The sequence below is a fragment of the Panulirus ornatus genome, chromosome 43 (assembly GCF_036320965.1).
Source record: "Panulirus ornatus isolate Po-2019 chromosome 43, ASM3632096v1, whole genome shotgun sequence".
Classification (NCBI taxonomy): Eukaryota; Metazoa; Arthropoda; class Malacostraca; order Decapoda; family Palinuridae; genus Panulirus; species Panulirus ornatus.
In genome coordinates this window covers 23300490-23320592 of record NC_092266.1, presented here as the reverse complement: position 1 = coordinate 23320592, position 20103 = coordinate 23300490, and the positions used below count along the sequence as shown (strand labels likewise).

At 38.6% G+C, this 20103-nt stretch overlaps 1 protein-coding gene across 1 annotated transcript; it reads right to left on the bottom strand.

Moving 5' to 3' along the window:
* Positions 1–3161: 3161 nt before the first annotated feature.
* Positions 3162–17997, bottom strand: UQCR-C2 (Ubiquinol-cytochrome c reductase core protein 2). The gene is made up of 9 exons (XM_071687266.1): positions 17823–17997; positions 14720–14877; positions 12664–12855; positions 11947–12166; positions 10316–10527; positions 7519–7732; positions 4995–5106; positions 4431–4540; positions 3162–3747 (listed from the first exon to the last, which is right to left on the bottom strand). Exons 1-9 carry the CDS (start codon positions 17865–17867, stop codon positions 3664–3666), a joined length of 1347 nt encoding a protein of 448 aa, XP_071543367.1. The 5' UTR covers positions 17868–17997; the 3' UTR covers positions 3162–3663.
* Between the last annotated feature and the right edge of the window lie 2106 nt (positions 17998–20103).

Sequence of the window (20103 nt, the reverse complement as noted above, 5' to 3'; positions counted from 1 at the left end):
CTCTTTTTACTACCTTATTTGAATCACTTTTGCATTTTTTTCGCCGTCTCCTCATGCAACTTTATACATGTGACCTTTTTTTCCTCTTAATGTGCTTATGAATGATTATTATTATTATTATTATTATTATTATTATTATTATTATTATGGGGATATGGGGATTAAGAATACTTCCCACGTATTCCCTGCGTGTCGTAGAAGGCGACTAAAAGGGGAGGGAGCGGGGGGCTGGAAATCCTCCCCTCTCGTCTTTTTTTTTTTTAATTTTCCAAAAGAATGAACAGAGGGGGCCAGGTGAGGATATTCCAAAAAAGGCCCAGTCCTCCGTTCTTAACGCGGGAAATGGCGAATAGTTTAAAAGAAAGAAGATTATTATTATCATTATTATTCCTTCTTGAACGCCGTTTTCCGCATTAACGAAGAAGCGCCAGGAACAGACGAAGCAATGATGCATTTGATCACTTCCATTCTCTTTCTGGCATGTGCAATGCACCGAAACCTTATCCCTCTATGTACAACCAGACCCCTGCAGACATTTCTATGGTTCCCCCCCGGCCGCTCTACATGTCCTGGTTCAGTCCATCGACAGCTCGTCAACCCCTTGTATACATATTTTTCTAATTCACTAGATCTGGTGTACATTTTCACCCTCCTGTATGTTCAGGCCTCGACCAGTCAAATTATTTTTCCCATATATCCTCTCTGTCATCCTCACTTTATTTTTTCCTCCATACCTGCAAACCATTTCAGTACAACCTCTTCAGCTCTCTCAACTACACTCTTCTCATCAACGTAACTCCTTCTTACCCTTCTGTTACTATCTCGATGAAACTACCTCACACCATGTCTTCAAGCATTCTATATCCTATACCTCCACCCTCCTCCGCACATTTTTATCTATAGCCCATTACAAGCAACCATACATCATTGACACTAGTATATCTTCAAACATGTCCATTTTCACCCTTCCCAAAACAAGCTCTCTTTGCATGTTCCTCAGTGCTCCAGCCCTGGAAGGACCTTCGCCCTCTCATCCACACCATATATCACTTCCACTATCATGGTTCCATTTGCTGTCATGTTCCCTCCCAAATTGACGTCCAAATTTTCCCCCATTTAAGCTCGCACCCCAACTATCCTCTCCCTCTGCCCTACTAAACCTAATAAAACTGCTTTTATTAACGCTTACTTTCAATTTCCTCCTTTTTCACACGCTCCCAAACTCAGTCACCAACTTATGCAGTTTCTCACTCGAATCTGCTACCAGTGATGCGTTATTAGCAAACAACAAATGCGTCCCTTCCCAGGACCCTTCACCTCCTACGCATTGCATACTTGCTCCTCTCTCCAACATCATTGCCTCACCATCCCATCAATAAGCAAGTCAAACAGCCATGGTGACATCACATATTTGTTGCAGACCAATCTTTCACCTGGAACTACTCACTCTCTTCTCTTCCTACTCATAAACTTGCCTTACACTCTTTGAAAACTTATCACAACTTCCAGTAGCTTTTCTCCAACACCATATATTCGAATGACCTTCCACAAGGAATTTGTATCACGCCTGTCATATGCTTTCTCCATATCCATAAATGCCACACACAAATATTCTTTCTCAAGTATTTCTTACACACATTCTTCAATGCAAATACCTGATCCACACATTCTCTACCACTGCTGAAACCACATTGTTCCTCCCTAGTCCAATACTTTTTACATGGCTTTACCCTGTGAATCATCACTCTCTCATACAACTTACCAGGTGCACTAGATTTATATTTCTCATTTATATTGCTGTAGGGACTTAATTGTCCTGAATTGTTGGTTCATATGATCACTTGTAAAAGTATCTTACTGCAAATCCTCCTCAGGATATGATAATATTGCTGGCTGGCCTAACGTAATTTTTTCTCAAAAAACTTTGAACTGCTTCCCCTTGAGCAGTAGGTTTGTGTCTGGGGCAAATACTATACTGGTGGAACACTGCACAGTTTTCGTTATCAATCTGATACATAAGATGTTAAGAAAGTATTATTTGAATGTGGTCTTTGTCTTTCCACTAATATGTACATATTTTCATGTGATGATTATAATAATTATCCCTGGGGATGAGAGAGAAAGAACACTGCCCACATATTTCCTGAGTGTCATAGAAGGCAACTAAAAGAGGTGGGAGCATGGGGCTGGAAATCCTACTCTCCTGTTTTACTTTCCAGAAGGAAAAGAGAAGGGGGGCCAAGTGAAGACAGTTGCAAATGAAAGAGAAAAGAAGGGTACATGGGCAGTACTTACAGGGAAGGAGTGAATTGACTGGAAGATGTATAAGAGAAAGCAACAGGAGAAAGAGGAAACAGGTAGTGAGGAGATGAGGAGAATATGGAGTTAGTGTTTTGAAGAGCTTTTGAATGTTTTTCATGATAGGGTGGCAGAAGTAGGATGTTTGGGTCAGGGAGGTGTACAAAGTGAAATGTCATGGAAACTGGTTGGTGAGGAAAGAAGAGCAAGATGAAATGTGGTAAGGTGGCTGGAATGAATGCTACTGCAGTTGCATTCCTTAAAAGAGCGATTGTGTTATTGATTAGTTTGCATTTTCATGGATCATGTTGAGGTGCCTGAGGATTTGCTGTATGCATGTATAAAGTGCATGAGAGATTTGTTAGCAGCAGAAAATGCAAAGTGAATGAATTGTGCGATAGTAGAGTGGGTGAAACACAATACTTTTGAGGTGGCTTTGGCACGTGAAAAAAATGCAAAACATAGAGTTTACAAGGAGAGTGTATTGTAGCACAACTGAAGGAGGTAGTGTGAGAGGGAGACTGACTGTGACATGGAAAAATAGACTGCAAGAGTACCGGAGAGACAGAAAAGGGGGAAGAATGCATGCAAAAGTGGATGCAAGGGAGACATTTAAGGGCAGGGATAAGTTGTGACTCTTTTGCTGTGGCCATCCCTTTGATGAGTTTTCCTGGAGGGATACTTCATCACCACTGGATAATATAAGGCCATCTGACACAAGTATTTCCCCTAAATCTGTGCTCTCCTAATACATATGCTGTAAGGAGTCAATTAAACTTACCCTTAAGAAATTTCCTATCCACATCACTAATGATTAAACATTTAGATTTATCATATTTCAGGGTAAGTAGAAATAATATACATTTCTTTAAATATAATTTATTCCAGTGGAATAATATACATTATGACTTTACAGTGAGCAGCATAAATATCTACAACTTCTGAATTTCTGAAGGCCATCTTAAATCATCTATGTACAGTTGGCTGCATTCACTGAAAGGTAACATTTACAAATAAAACAATTTTCTCCAAATTTCCTAACACATCCCTCAGACACAAAATGTGTTGCCTGACACTCCAAATAGTCTTGGCTACTGCTCTATAGAGCTTTCTATGTTAACTCCAGTATGCATATACACTTAAGTAATTTAAAGAGAGGTATTCTTAATTTTCAATAAATATGCTTATGGAAAAAAAATTTCAAAAAATCAGTAGTCCAAGACTAAACAAGAACAATTGCCACAATTGTAAAATCTGGTCCAACAACATGAGTCCTCTTTCACTTTATTTGTGTGCACTTTACTCAAAGGGTAATATCATCGGATGTTTCACTAAACATGACTGCATGTTATTTGTCTGTCTTCATTAAAGCTGATCCAAATATGGAACTTTACTAACATCTCCAACAATGCTCATACTCAGCTTGCTTCCTGAGACTTTCTTTAATGCCTAAAAAGAAGAAGAGAAAGTGGGATTTAGTAAAGACAACAATTAATCACTGACAATCATAAAACTAGTTTAAGCTATACCAAAATTTACCATAACAGTTTCTAATGGATGGAAAAAGAGATTAAAACGATACCTTGCTATACTCAAAAAATGCATGAACTAAAAATGCCAACAAGCTATCAAAGCAACTCTCACAACTAACTGTGAATCAAGAAAGACAAAATCGGAAAAGATAAAAAACCAAAGCTGCCCCCCAAAAAAAAGCCCTCTTCTTTAAATCAATATTTTAAGGAAGACCCTTTGGCCATGAAATCAAGAAATGTGTGAACTTAGAATGGCTAGTGAGAAGCAGATCAGTGAAGGCAGCCCAGTGGTGGATGCTGATCAACCAAAACCAGACCCTTAAGACAAACTGGCTGCAAATAACATTGAGTTGTTTGCAAAGAGCCGAGTAAACTGCTGCCTCCTCAGTGATTGTGAGGAAGGACAGGGTCCTAGTCAATATATCATAAAGTAATTCATGCTCACATGACAAACCAAGATAGGAGAGAAATAGAAATAAATGTTACTCAAACCATTTGCAAGATCATGTTGAAACAGTACAGATCTCTTTTGTATTTTACCAACAAAAAAAGCAATCAAAAGGATTATGCTTAAATACATAAATGTGGTTAAACACTTACAACTTCGACAGCAGCAGGTGTAACAGCATCAATGGCAGCAGCTGCAGCAGTTGGGCTAACATAATGGCCAGTTAAGAGGGCTTGTAATCCCATGTCCTCTAAATTCTCCGCTGTGTCAGAAAAATACTCCATTAGTAGTCTGTACCTCTCAGGCATAAAAGAATCAACAGCAGGATAATACATCTACATAAAAAAAATGTGCAACTTCTTAAGTTGTCTAGATGAACCACACATGATCATTTCTGAAATTATAGCAGTCACCACATCTCTGTTACTCTAATTCTACTCCCATCTACATGGGGTTGATAAGTTTTTTGCTTATTTCACTCAAATATATTTTCAATTTATGTACAGCACAAACATTGTTGTATTATGTCCACAAAAAGTATTGAAAGTTTAATGTGGATTTGAAGAGAAGCAATGGGTAATAAGGGTGTCAATAGCTCATAAGGCTTTTTGGGCAAGGTAAGCTAATATGTAAAAGCATTTAATAAAATAGAACCATAAAGAGCAAGCATTCTAATCTGTGGCATATTGATTTCTTAATTATAATTTTCTTCTTACCTCCTGATTCTGATGCCATAAGGATGGTGGCTTTGACCTGGTTCTTACCACGGGCAACATCTGCTTCTGTCACCTTCAAGCTCATTACAGCTTTGTGTGATGCATCCAATACCTGAAAGTTTTTATGTGATTTTAATGTCTAAATCAGATGTTGAGATTTATTGTTATAGGCATAGTACATATTTCTTTGCAAGGATAAATTTTAATTACTTTTAGACATTTCTGTTCTCACATTACAGCTCCTTTATCCACACTAGCACCTCTTTTAAACTTAACTGCCTTACTCTAACTCAGCACTGGACTTTATAATTTTCTCTACTCACTTCGCCATCTCTAAGTTTCTGCTAGATCCTATGGAACAGTAACTATAAATGAGCCTGATTTACAATGAATTCTAAACACATATTAGGATCAAACACCCATAGACTATGGGTCACTGGGCTGCTTTACACATCCAGGAAAATTTTTGTCCTTAAATGTTCTTTTAATGCAAACAGACTTTGTTTTTCCAGGTCTGAGAGAGCTTACCGAGAAGGGAACAGGATAATAAGGCCGGTCAATCATTTCACCGAGATCATAAATGTAAGATTTGAAGACTGAAAAGCTTTTTCTCTTGGTGGCACCCCTTAAAGGTGAGATTTTCCTTGGGGATTATCTGGTCAAGTTCACTCGTACTTTCACTATGATTATGAGAAAGCTCTCTTCCGCTTACCCTTTTCAATCGCCAGACTATTGAAGCCTTTGCTTGACTAAAGGGGTCACTCAGCAAATTAGCAACCAAACACCAGGTTGATGTCACCAACCTAACTGCACCCAGTCTTTCAGAGCTCACAATCCATAGACTGCAGTGCTAACCCATGGAAGTCACAAAAGAAACTGAGACTAGGTCTTCTGAAGAAGGAGAGGATGGCTGGGCTTGGCAAAAATTTCAGATTTCAGGTAAGACCTTGACTGATGAATGAGAAGTGTACTGGAATCTGACTCTCTGGGTGGAGGAAGCTCCTGAGACAAACAAATTAAATCCCCAATTCTAAACTAAGGTACCATGTTACAAGGGTGGAAGACGAATGCTAGAGACCCCTTTCCTGATCTTCTCCACTGAAAGGTTTCTGAAGAGGCCACCTCCCTTACAACATGTGCTCCACAGTAAAGCTTAAATTATGTCAATAAGATTAGTCTTGATCCAAGTAAAGGAATCTCTTACCGAAAAGGAATTCAAGTTTCCAGGATTGGGAGAAAAATATCTTGGCTGAACTGCAAAAGATCTCTTGATGAAATCTCCAAGAAAGGATGGTAATGGGAGTATTTCCAAATCTACTAGTTTCATTCTTGGCCATGAAAACTGGAGTTGAGGCCCCACAGGATCTGCTCCTTCCCTTCTGCTAACACTCAACCCTTCAACTCCTTCTTTAAGTTTCTTTTCCAAATTCGTGAACCTAAATCTTTTTATGTTCTTTAAAACATAAACTTAAGGGTCCCCACAAAGATCTGCTTTTTGTCTTTTTCTAACACTTACCCACTTCTTTACATTTCCTTTCTAACCCTGTGAGCATCAATTTTTCATGTCCTTTAAAACATATTTAACCTTAAAGTTTCAAAGATATTCATATGAAAAAGAAAAATTCACGGCAGAACATTTCATCCACTATCAAAAAAATCACTTTATAAAGTATACCTCATCCACTATTATCACTCTGACAATGTGCAGAAGTTTTGCCACAATGCACTAAAAATTCCATGAGTCAGGCCTGAGTGTCAATTGGGTTCTCACAGCTCATATCTTAAATTCATTTCATATACACTGAAAAGTTGACAACTGATAAGCATCCTGGTTTATCTCATAAAAATCTTTTCTTGATATAATCAACAGCATTCGGAGATAATCTCTTTAAATGGCAAAATTATACAAATTTGTAAGATTAACAGCTGCACCAGTTAGATGCAGTGTTACTGAGGTCAAGCAGGCAATGCCTCCATTTGTGCTAGAAACATCTCATCTTCGTAAATCTTCAATAGTGGAGGAGATAAGTCCATAAAGTCACTCTTCAAACAATCCAAAGACAGATTATCAAGTACTTCTGGATCATCAGCTGCCTCGTCCTCTAAATTGAACTAAAAATCCCTAAATTTCCTTCCAAGAAAACTCATGAGAATGTGCTGTCACTGACATGGCGGTAGGATGACTAACGGTGGGGAGAAATCATTGAAAATTGCATCCTTGGCAAGCCACCTGGGTTAGGCAAGGAGCTTTGAAATAGAGGCTCAAAACTTGATGCCTCAATTTACATCTGAAAAATCTGTTTGCCTCATGTAAATATTTATCTAGGGGAATTAACAGATTGAAGGCTACTCCCAAGGTTATAAGAGTGTGCATCAATGCAGGTATGTATGATTAATCATTCATGCTAATGATGATAGGACCTGCCATTTGTGGGGCTTCTCTTTCTCTCAATATCCTAAAAACTTCAGAAATACCATCCTTTTCTCTAGTATGTCATCTCGAAGAGATTTAACAATAACTTACCTTATGAACAGATGCAGAATCAGCTATAATGAAATAACCAAACAGGCCAGTATCACTGTAATTGATATTGATTGAAGATGCCATTCCAATACCACCTGAAGCTGCCACAGCTTGAGACAGGACACTACCAGCATTACATCCATACTTGATGTTTGGTCCAACCCCAAGAATATGCTGAGCTACAGCCAAGGCTGCTGCATCACTGCTACCAATGCTATGAAAAAATTTAATCACAATTACTCCTATGCATAATATAGTTTACAAAATACGGAATCCAAACTCATACATATATACAATGGTTTCTACACAGAAAGACAGACAGGCAGGTACTTGGAGTGCAAGCAACCATCAACCAGGGAGGAATTATTACCTGGGTCTTTGGAGGATCTGTGACACTAGTGCAATGAGCAACCACTACAGTGGCTGTCAATTTCCTTCCTTAACTCAGGCTGCTGTCTTTTCTTTCCACCTCACAAATATATGGGTTGCTAGCATTCAGTCTACAAACAAATACTATCTCCATCCAATATGCAGCACTCAAGACATATAACTCACTAGAATCTTTATTTCTAACTACATTTTCCTGGAGTGAACTTAACATGCTGGCCTTGCACAAAGGCAAAGGCTTGTCACAGGATAAAGTTCAAAGGCTGGTGCCTCATTAGCGTAAAACTCTTTCCTTATACTGTACAAACAGGTAATCCCATGCACACACACTGAAGTCCCTCCCCATACATTACAAACAGATAATCATAAACACACACCCCTGATATTGTGTGAATGGTAGAAACGAAGCTTACAAAACAGATAACATTTCACCTGTTCTGCCCAAAAGATACATGATAGTAAGGATGGAAATAGAAGGCAAAGAAGGGAGAAGATTGGATTTAAATAAAAGGTTGCCATAAGTATCAGAAAAATAGTGGAAGAGGGCTCATTCCAACAACATATAATGGGAAGGGTAAATATAGGGAATAAATTGATAGGTCATGACCCATTCAATACTCATGGTCCTAATGAAATTTCAATACATGCACTGAAGATGTGTGCAGAAACAACAACCATATCTTGTGAAATACTGATCAAGACTGATCAAGATGTCACAGGCAAGTGGGAAAATGCCACAGGAGTGGAAAAGGGCAAAAGTCATACTTAACTACAAAAATGAGACAGTGAACAGGCACTAAACTACAGTCCTGTCTCACAGATGAGTGTGGTCTGCAAGGTTCTGGAAAAGATAACTAAAAAGCAATTGGATGAATTTCCACAGAGGAGAAATGTGCTACCTGAGAGAGAGCACAATTCTGTTGAGTCTCCATAAAGGAGAAATGTGCTAAGTGAGAGAGAGCACAATTTTGTTAGTTTCCATAGAGAAGAAATAAACTGAGAGAGAGCACAATTTTAGGAAAAGAAAGTCATATATAACCAACCTCTTAGATTTCCATGAGAAATTTCTACTTAAATTATCTCTGTAAAGTTAAGGCCCAAATGATAATACTACATGATTCAATTAACATAAATCAGTGTAAAATGCATACGAGTACAGAGAAAACAATGTATGCTAATAAAACAGAGAAAAAATGTACCAAGGCGATGTAAAACAGGCTGTTACGTGTTCTCCACATTCTTAGTATCTCAGTCCAAGGTTGGAATGTTATGGACAATTCTATCACATTCTAAACTCAGTCTGATTGGTCCTTACCTTACTAGACTAAATCTACAATGTAATGGATTTTTACAGCAATGTCTATTAGATTCCAAACTTAGTCTGGTGAGGTCTGAAGGTTCTGTTAGAAGGCTGATTTCATTAGAATGAATTCCATCTGAATGTAAATTTACTGTAATCCAAAAATACCCTCTGATCTATAACTGCACTTCCCCATCTATTACCCTCACTGATTCCCCCATTCCCTTTCCTGTTTCCTGTTCTTTTTCTCCCTAAAGTTTGCCAATATTCTCTCACTCCATCTCTCATTTATCCACTCTTTTAGAATATGAACCTTCTTCTTGATCTCATGCCACTTTTTCTTTTACATCTAAAAATCACTTGCACCCCTCCTTTGCAAATAACACCCAGACACCTCTCTTCTCTTTCACAACCTAACTTCTTAGTTTCATTAATCGCTATCCTTTCTCTGATGTCCACATCTCACCTACCCCATGATATGCATTTCATCTGCATATGTAAAAAATACTTCCAAAAATACCTTCTACTCCTCTCTTACTTCCCTCGTTTCATTTACTTGCACCATATGTAACTCTTCACTCACTCTCTCTTAAAGTCTCTACACAAAGGTCTCTTTTCTATCAATTCACATCCAACAATTGCATGATCCCCTTAGACCTTTAACCCCACTAACACAAATAAACTTATGTATACATCATTTCTAAACCAAGAATTCTCAATCATCAATTTTCTATTAGCACAATGCAACAAGCTCTTTCCCATTTTCATCTACACCAGGACCAAAGAGGCCCTATTTATAGCCTTAAATGCCACATCAGTAACTCATATCTTGACTCTAAGATTCAGTCCTTTGCATCAAAATTGCTGGAGCACTCTCAGCTCCACCCAAAAAGTTCTCACTTTCTTCTTCATGTGCATAAGCAATCATCCATCACTGATAGTTTACAATCATTCTAACCCACAGCAGTCTTAAGCTCCATTCTTTACACTCTTTAATAAATTACCATAGATCCAAGTCATCAAAAGAGCTACTGCAAGTAATATATTGCTGGAAACTTATACATTTACCTACAACAATTAACAATTAAAAAGTACTGATTCATATCGTACCTGGCTCCCTCACCAGCAACAGCAACAATTGTAATAGCTGCTCCAGTCTCCTTACGAATTTCTCCTCCACCATAAGATGAAAATCCAGCTGCACCTTCTCCAGCTGGCACACCAAGACTGTTTACACAGGAGATTAGAGTATCGTGATCCACACCAAGACCAACCACTGCCATGCGACTAGCCAGATGGGTGGAATCTACATAATTACTCAACTGTTACAAGTAAGAAAAGACAAAGCCATTACTATACATAAACATTTGTAATCATAGAACATATTTAGCAGCAGAGGACTAACAGACAATCAGAACAGTGAGTAATTTGCTTCCCATCTTTATTGCTAGGTATCTTTTCATTAAGAGGCAGACAAAACCTTCAACCCTAAGTAATCTTTGTTATATACATAACTGGTTCTACTGCCTGAGCATCTGGAACAAACAACAGCCTCATTTGAATGTATCTACTCTCAGGTTGTCATGTATTATGCACCAAAACCAGAGCCTACCAACCACATTCAGGCCACAGACTATTCCATGGTTTGCCTTGAATGCTTCGTATGTCCTAACACAACCTAAGGATAACAACCTGTTCCATATATACCACATCAATCCAACTCATTCTGCACCATGCACACTTCCTACACTTCTGAATGTAAAGGCTCCAATATCCATATGCCTCTTTCACTTTGTCCTAACATCTTCTCAGTCTCACCCTACACTTTGCTCCCTCCACTTATGACACATAGATCCCTTCAGTCACTCTTTCTTTATGCATCCTTTACAATACTGGTAACATATAGTTCGTACTGTTTGAACATATGGGAATTCCATGCTTATAAAAAGGGTTACATCCCTGAACCCTATTCATGACTTGTTCATGTCAGAAAATATACAGAAATGATAACAATTCACATTAAATTAGTGTAAATATCTATAGATGCTTGTTATAATGTAATAATATATTCTCAGAGATAGTTAAAAAACACTATACTAAAAAACATCTAATAACAAAAATGCATGTTTAATCAGTCCTGGTTCATAATTATGTTGGACTAGGAATTAAACTATTATTTGAAGCTCACTCATATATTTGGGTGTTCAGAGGTCAGACGTTCATTAGTCAGGGGCTTCCAGTGCGCGTGATACTTACCTGGGCTGTGCTGGTGCAATATAAATTGTGGTGTTAGTTTTGGGTATACCTACTTATGTATAATGAAACCATAATTCCTGACTGGTTGACTATGCTTAAAATAGCTCATCAAAGATCAAGTTTTACTGCCAGTGATTCTGACAGTCTGAAGTCCCAAACTACCAAGCAAAATCAAGGTCAACCGCAGTATGTCTCTCTACTGCCAGCATGTGTCCAAGTACAGGAACATGTTGTTACAGCAAAGCTTATTCTCTTTCCAAACTGTAACAAGATACCCCACTTTAATTCACACATTCAACTGTGCTCACTTCCTCACTTTCCACTAATCCCATGTCACTCTCTAGTGATCTGGCAATCATTCACACATGTCAATCACCCACTTTTTAATATGACTTTTTGGTAATCTATATAAAGTGCACATTGAAAAATATCTGAAAAAGCAACATAATTCACTTAAAAACAAAATTAGTATAGCAAGAACTCACCACATCTGAGCTAAGTTTCCCAATATGGTGATCAGGCACGAAGACAGAATTGCCAAGACCTGTGTTGCGAAAAGAAGCTCTGTGAAGAAGTTCCATAGCAACTGTAGAAGAGTCTAGCAAGGCAAATTCTGTCTGAAAGCGTCGATGATTGTCCTTCATTTCCCAAGGTTTGAAAGCAGGGTGGGAAGCCACATCACCAAGGACCTTAAGACCTTCATCCCTATGAATGTCAGGTTCATGTTAAAAATTCCTCTACATAAAAAGACATTTAGAACCTACCCATACATAAAACTAAAGAACTCATGCTTCAGTATTTCCATTTGTTTCCAAGAGGATATAACTAATCTAACAAGCCAATGAAACTTGGCACTCTCATTACTTCCACCATTTTACGGTTAACAACTTATATGTATCACTTAAACCCAGTTCCTAAGAACCGCTCAGCATTGCACTAAGGGGACCCCACCCTGGTCATCATTGACATGGAACAGCCCTTACTATTTAGGTGGTTTCCATTGTAAATACTGAATTGTATGGGATATGCAAAATACAATAATTTGGTATCTGGAGTTGACTTAAATATAGTTGTTCCATGTCTGAAATGGGGGAACTACATCAATATATGTCATGAACAATATAGTTATAACAGAGAAAAGATCTAGTACACCTCAGCATCTTTGAAGCAAGAATAACTTCAAGAAAGATGGAGATACTCACAGATTATCACGAATCACATCCAGACCATAGAGTAAATGCTCTCGCCCAGACAATGCAGTGAGAGAGCCACCAATCTGCTGAATAGTACGGGTGATAGCAAAATGTGATATATTCTTTGTTCCTAAGCCAGTACATGTCCGAAGCATGTGGGAAGCCCCAAGGTTACTTGCTGACTCATACCGAGACCCAGCCCTGAGGAAAATGAAGAATAATTCGACAATAAGATTACTTTTCTTATAAGAAATGAATACTTCAGAATAAAATATTTCAATTTAGTAAGTTTTATGATGGATTGCCAAATGTGTTAAACAATGGGTGGTAGATGGGGTGTGTTTGGAATAAAATGAAATGTGGAGTGAGAAAGTCCTGGTGTGAGTGTGCAATCTTCTTCATACATACTCATTACTTCACGCTTTAGCGAAGTACTGTTCAAGAACAGATGACTGAGCCTTAGAGGGAAAACTCCTCACTTGGCTCCAGTCCCTGTTCCTTCTTCAGGAAAAGTACAACCGGAGGGGAGGATTTCCAGCCCACTGCACCCTATCTCCCCTGGAGATAGGGGAGAAAGGATACTTCCCACATATTCCCTGCGTGTCGTAGAAGGCGACTAAAAGGGAAGGGAGCGGGGGGCTGGAAATCCTCCCCTCTTGTTTCTTTTAATTTTCAAAAGAAGGAACAGAGAAGGGGGCCAGGTGAGGATATTCCCTCAAAAGCCCAGTCCTCTGTTCTTAACGCTACCTCACTATCGCGGGAAATGGCGAATAGTATGAAAGAAAAAGAAAATATATATATACGCATACACAGACATATACATATGTACATATTCATAACTGCTTGCCTTCATCAATTCCTGGCACTACCCCGCCCCACAGGAAACAGCATGGCTACCCCCTCCTTTGGTGAGGTAGCACCAGGAAAAGACAAAAAAGGCTACATTCATTCATACTCAGTCTCTAGCTGTCATGTGTAATGGTTTTACTGAGATGGTCTTACTCTGAGCCTTAGTTGGATGTGCCATCATAGCTAAAAAAAAAAGAAAAAAAAAATCCCCTCTGTTCCCTTGTCTTTATGCAATGACAATCAAAAATCACCCACCTCTTGTAACACAACATTTTTAAAAAACAGACATCAATCTGAGGCTCACTTCCTTATGCTCTTTCATGCATATCCACAACTGCTTTTACAGCAAAATAGCAACCCATTCCTTAGCTCTCGCCCTCATACTAACCTGACTTTACACCTCGGACATTCTCAAATCATTCTTCCCCCTCCCCTTCCCCTTAAGCTTTCTTTCACTCAAGATCTAAATATTCAGGTTCCTTTTCTCAAACATACTTCTATCTCTCCCTTATCATACTGGTTACATTCCTCATGCATTCAGACACACTAATCTGAGCCTTCAGAGAGGAGTAGAATTCCTTGCTTAGCTCCTTCTGTGCCTTTAGACAATGGTAATATACACACATTCATGATTTTCAACCGCCTTACCATGATAATCCATATATACAATGAAAATCCTAACTAACCAATCATTCATCCCTTTGAGATTTTTAAGAAATTCAACCGCCACATCTACTCAAGCTGCTTTGCTGTACTTCACCAGATCACAAGCCATGATTCTTTTTGCATCCAAAATGATGGATGAGTTTACAATTTGAATTTAAGGCAGTAGTAAATAATGCTTTTCAGGCATTTTTTTTTCTGCCCTTGTGTTGGTATCCAGTGAGTGTTCAACCCACAGTACTTCATTAATTTTATTATCTTATTTTACTGGTACACTTCTTAGAAACTAGGGGTAGGAAGAATTTTGGTTACGTAAAATAAAAACTTTACAGAATATATACTTACATAAATAAGATACAAATGACATAAAATCTATATAAACCCTGCAGAAATGATCAGTACTGTATCTACAGTTTTGAAGATATCGGAAATCCAAACACTGCTCAGTCCCTTACAATCTGAATGAAAATCTTTTACCTATAAAAAGTGGATATTTCATATTTTGTAATTAAAATATATTTCATCTTCAATTAGAAGTCAAGTAGCAACTCACTTGAAAAGAACGGCAATCCGTGAAACTGGGGCATGATTCTCCAACGATGCTACAACTGTACCTGAGGGAAGTGTTGTCACCTTGGGATCCTGATGGGGTAAAGTATACACTGACTGTTGTGCTGCTGCTGCTGCTGCCTGAGCTGCATAGCCACGTTTCTGTTGAGATAGTCAAGGTGTTAGAATTACGATATTTCACCTTGGAAAGATAAAATCACTGAAGAATTTCTTCACAGTCTATCACTTTATTCACATGCTAATCTAATGGCATTCCAGAGAGGAGGGAGCTAATGGAAGGGCTGCCAAAATCAATATGCATCAAGGGATAATAAAATATGAAAGTCAATTCAATTCTCATCTCATAATCAATTTACCAATTGTTTACCTACATGATTACCGATGGTACCATCCGAAGCCCAAAAAATATGTATCAAAGTGGAATTCATGTATCTATCACCTTTAACACTGTTCCCATTTACATGAGGTGGGTAACAGTTCAAGCAGCCTTTCAGTTCACTCAAACACATCTTCATCCCATGCCCAGTGTACTTGAGATATAAAATAACTAATACATTTCTTGGAAATTTTTTGTTAGGTATGAGGTGATCCTATCAATATGGAAAATATTATAAATGAAATTGTTATGGTTAGTAAAACTATTCCACCTACAGTGATCACTTTAAAGATTTCTTTGGTTTAGTGTTTTTCACATTTATATGTGGCTTTAAAAAACACAATATCAATCCAAAAACTTAACTTTACCTCACTGCAGGTGGAAGTTGATATTAAGCTAAAATCACGGCATATCACTTTCATGGACTACCCACTCATTCTTGACTGAGAAGGGGACATACCTTAACAATGTACCGATGAAACATATAATTCAATACTGTGCACTTACAAGAACAAACTAAGACTACACTTAGTAACCTGTACTAATCTTTCTCATCCTAAAACACAAAACACTGGTTGCACAGAGGTTGGGCACTGAAGATGTGGGGAAACTGTGGTTAAAATTTTTTTATCTTCCTCACTTCTCTTGCCTTTGCAAGGCAGCTCAGTCCAACGACAGCAAGTTGCCCCCAACATTCCACATTATTGCAATTCATTCTAACCCAGGAATGTCTCTAAACCTCTTGAATATTTCGGCCCTAATATCCTAAAGCCTCCTCTTCTCCATTCTTCCATCTCTCCTCCTTCCCCTTGCTCCCTCCACTTGACACATATAAAGCATCCTCTTCATCAATATTTCTTAAATCACCTTCACCATTTGTCCATTTCAGCACACCCTGGTTGGCCATTTCTTAAAATCAGAATACACTCACAACCACACTTCATTGTAACACTCCTTCTTTAAAAAATCAACCCAAATCACTTCAAATATTATCCTCAGACATGTATTACCAGTGTGTCCTCTCTTACCTTTTTCTTCTTTCAAGGCACTTGACCACATCCATACAACACTGTCAGGACCAATAAACCATACATGTGTATCCTTGCCCAAAAAGACACTAATCCCTTGCAAATGCTCTCTGAAGCACCCACAACCTTAGCCTCCTCTACCACACTGTGACTGATTTCTCCCATGGTTCTATCTGATTCCATTCAACTCTAAAGTACCAAAGATTCCTAATTTCCTTAAAGTCTTCCCCAATCAAACTCACAGCTAAACCACTGAGAACCCTTTGATAAACTGATTATCACATCACAGCCATTGAAATTTCATAAAAACCCCATTTATAAAGTTTTTCATTATAGGTCATATGACCTGAGATGTTTCCTATTCTTTTTGTTAGTACTAGTAGTGTGCATGTGAGGGTGTGTGTGTGTGTGGTGCCTTGGGGTTTGTCAAAACTCATGCAGTACCAAGCATGACAAATACCGATACAACAAATATGTACTTACACTTAGTGAACTAACTTCCCAGCAAACGAAAAAAAATGGGAGCAAAACATTCCAAATTTAACAACTGATATAAAAAAGACTAAGATTTAAGGTTACTACATGAAGTTACAGCAAGGTTTCTGCAAGTTTTGCTGATTTCCAAAAGTGTTTCCCTTACCCCACATTTTCCCAGATTGTCATAGATCACCCATTATCATTTCTCATCGTAACACAATACGCTGCGTTCCAAATCACATTCTGTTTTCAATTTCTACTTATATCAATTTGTCTACTGATGGAAACACGTTCAAGTGCATACACTCTGAAGAGAGTCATACATAGGATTTCAGTGACATGCATTGTTTTCAAATCCTAGTTATTATGAAGGTGTCCCTACACTGACATATTGACCTTTTCCTATAACCAAACATCTTCCCTGATATACTAACGTTACTTTATCATTATTCAATAAAACATACTGCAACAAATCATATTACAGTCTCCAGTCACAACACTAACACTGCAGAAAATCACAAGATCTTACGTTTATAGTAGTGCAGAACTAATTTCGACTTTTACCAAATACTTAACCCCCACAAATCCCCCAATGTTCATAACCTTCATCTCTATGGCCTATTCGATTAGAATAGAAAGCTACAAGTCACTCAAACACCTTATGTGGTCTTTGAGTATGACATTAACATTACTGAGCAATATAGCTCAATATCTATTGCTAGTATGGATACGTAGGTTTAGTTAATAACCCTTATCGGCAAATTGCGTAATCTTATCAAGATATGAATGAAATGTAAGCATACCAATGATTTGGATATTTTACCAGCCAAAGCTTCCTTAACAAGTTTACAAAGGAAAATGTGGATTTCAAAACATTTTATTTCCCAAAGAAAGTGCCTAAAATCATTACTTTCACATACCTAGAGCAGACAAAATTCTATCACAAACACAAATTTCATAAGCCCGCGAAATTCTGAAACTATCACCACTGTAATACATTCTATAAACAGCAAATATCTTTCGTGTTGAATTTATCCATTCAATCCCACTCATATCACTGGGAAAAGAGGTCAAAATCAGCTGGCCGATCAGCATTGTTTACTCATTGCTATATAAGCCGGCCACTTCATGACCCATCTTCATCCTATCCTCAGGTTTCTGGCTGGCCGCCCATGCTCCCCACGTCCCAGCTTTCTGCCACTCACCGATAAGTTACTCAGGAGAGACGGCTTCATTACTTTCGAGGCCATTTTTCTTACGAATATCTCTTGAGATGTGATTCCCCAAGACCAGCTGAGCAGAGAATATTACCCACAATTCCCAGGGTCCGCAGAAAAGACGTGAGAATAATAGCCAGATGAGAAATCTTGACCAAAACCTGTTCACGGTGATTTTAGTAGCAAAACTACTCCATAGATGGCAGTATTCTCTGTGCGTTGCCTCCTATTGATCTTTTCATTATAATCATGCTATTTCAAGAATAATCTGACTCCACTTGGTATTGGATAAATACTTTATTTGCATTTATCCAGAGAAAAAAACAAAGGATTCCTTTCGACAAAGTTTTTATAAGCCATCTCCATCAGAAAGCGTGACAGGGCATTGTCAAACGCACTTCAATAACAGGTTCTAAACTCTGGCAGCTGTTTAGGCAAAGAAATTACTGATCTAGAGCCATGTGGGGTGAACTGTTTTCTCTGAAGTGTCCAATGAGCTGCGTGATTAGTGTGTCCCTCTAGAAATTGAGCGTTTGTAAGTGTCCAACCTAACAGCGGACTCCATTTCCCAGTAGTGGATCCCCTCCCTCATTTAACAAATACTGTGTTAAACATAATTGACAGACACTTATTAAGTTACAGTCATTATAAATGATTTCATGTCAACTAAGTACATACATACATACAGCAAACACATACGACGAGGAACAAATACAGGTTCACATTACTTCAAGTACAGATACCGAGTGTATATAACACTCGGTATCTATACTTGTTAACTACCTATCCTCTTACCTATTGCTCTCTTCCGTTATTGAAGTTTTCCATCCAACACACATTTTGCGTTTCTAACGACTATGGTCGATTTGTTTCTTCCCTTCACTAATTTTTGTAAATCATACCCGAATGACTGTCAAGCCAGAAACAATATTTATGGAACGGTTACGACGCTAAAACTACAATTGGTGATTTTTCTGTACTGTAAATTCTCAATTATCCTGCATAAATAGGTTGATTCATATTTCCCTTATCTATTTACCATCGCAACATCGAACAGTTTCCCACAAGTTTTTCGGTGACGCCGACGATGTAAATGCTTTAGTAACCCTTAAAATTAGTCTACTTCGTTTTCTTTAATCAAGAAAGGCTTTTGCTCGTTCTCTGTATCTTAGAGAATATACATTCATTTACCCTTGAACTACAAATATGAACAAAATCATCTAACCTTCTGTTCTTGAACTGGATATCATTTGATCTTCATTCTCTTACGAGCCTATAATCAATACATACGTAAATGGTGTCAGTGTAAGTATACTGAAATTGATGAATATTGTTTTTAATTTGTTTCAACAACTAAGAATGTTGAATCAAATTCATGGAGGGGACACACAAGATGAGGGGACAGTGAATGAAGGGATAGAAGACGATAGACATTGGATGAGGGGACACAAGACGAGAGACACTAAACAGGGAGACACTGGACGAAGAGACAATAATCGAGGGAGCACTAAAGTACGGGACAGCTGATATGGAGACACTAAACGAGAGGACAATGAATGAGGGGACGAGACACAAAAGGAAAGACACACTACCCACCAAGGGAACACAAGACGACTACAGTCCAAATTATGAAACATAGAAAATACTCAAAAAAGAGAGGAAAGGTTACCCAGCTGAGGGAACACTGCCTCTCAGACGAGAGGCAGGAAGAGCCGAGACAAGGGAACGTTGAAACCCACTGGGTAACAGACGAGAGGGCCTCCTCCCGCTGCTGCTGGGGCCTGTAGAGCGTATTACGGAACCAGACACACACGCACACAGACGAGATAACAAACGCCTGCCTGTGACTTCCACTAATTACCAAGCTCCGTGGTGGGGGCTGGGGGAGGGGGGGCATGTCCCACCCCCCCCCCCCCCCGCCCCTCCACCCCTCCTCACCTCCTCCACCGCCAGGTCCTTCCCACGTCAGGATGTGCACTTCACCGTAACCCGAGGACAAGCTTAGTGTTGTGTGTGTGTGTGTGTGTGAGAGAGAGAGAGAGAGAGAGAGAGAGAGAGAGAGAGAGAGAGAGAGAGAGAGAGAGAGAGAGAGAGAGAGAGAGAGAGAGAGAGAGCCGAGACAGTAGTGTGAAGTCTCTGTACTCAAACAGGAAATAAGGGATAATTCCTGTGTCGAAATGATTAAATATAACGTAGGAGCTTAAAACGAGTAAATAAAAAGAGAAAAAAAAAAGGATATTGAAGAAGGGGAGGCCCTTGTCTTGCGGTG

Excerpts from the sequence above, each read along its gene's own strand:
- UQCR-C2 (XM_071687266.1), bottom strand. The coding sequence starts at position 17,867 with ATGGCCTCGAAAGTAATGAAGCCGTCTCTCCTGAGTAACTTATCG. Across the intron at positions 12,856-14,719 it reads CGGATTGCCGTTCTTTTCAA|GGCTGGGTCTCGGTATGAGT; the intron begins GTGAGTTGCTAC and ends CATTTTCCTCAG. Across the intron at positions 12,167-12,663 it reads GATGTGATTCGTGATAATCT|GGATGAAGGTCTTAAGGTCC; the intron begins GTGAGTATCTCC and ends TGACATTCATAG.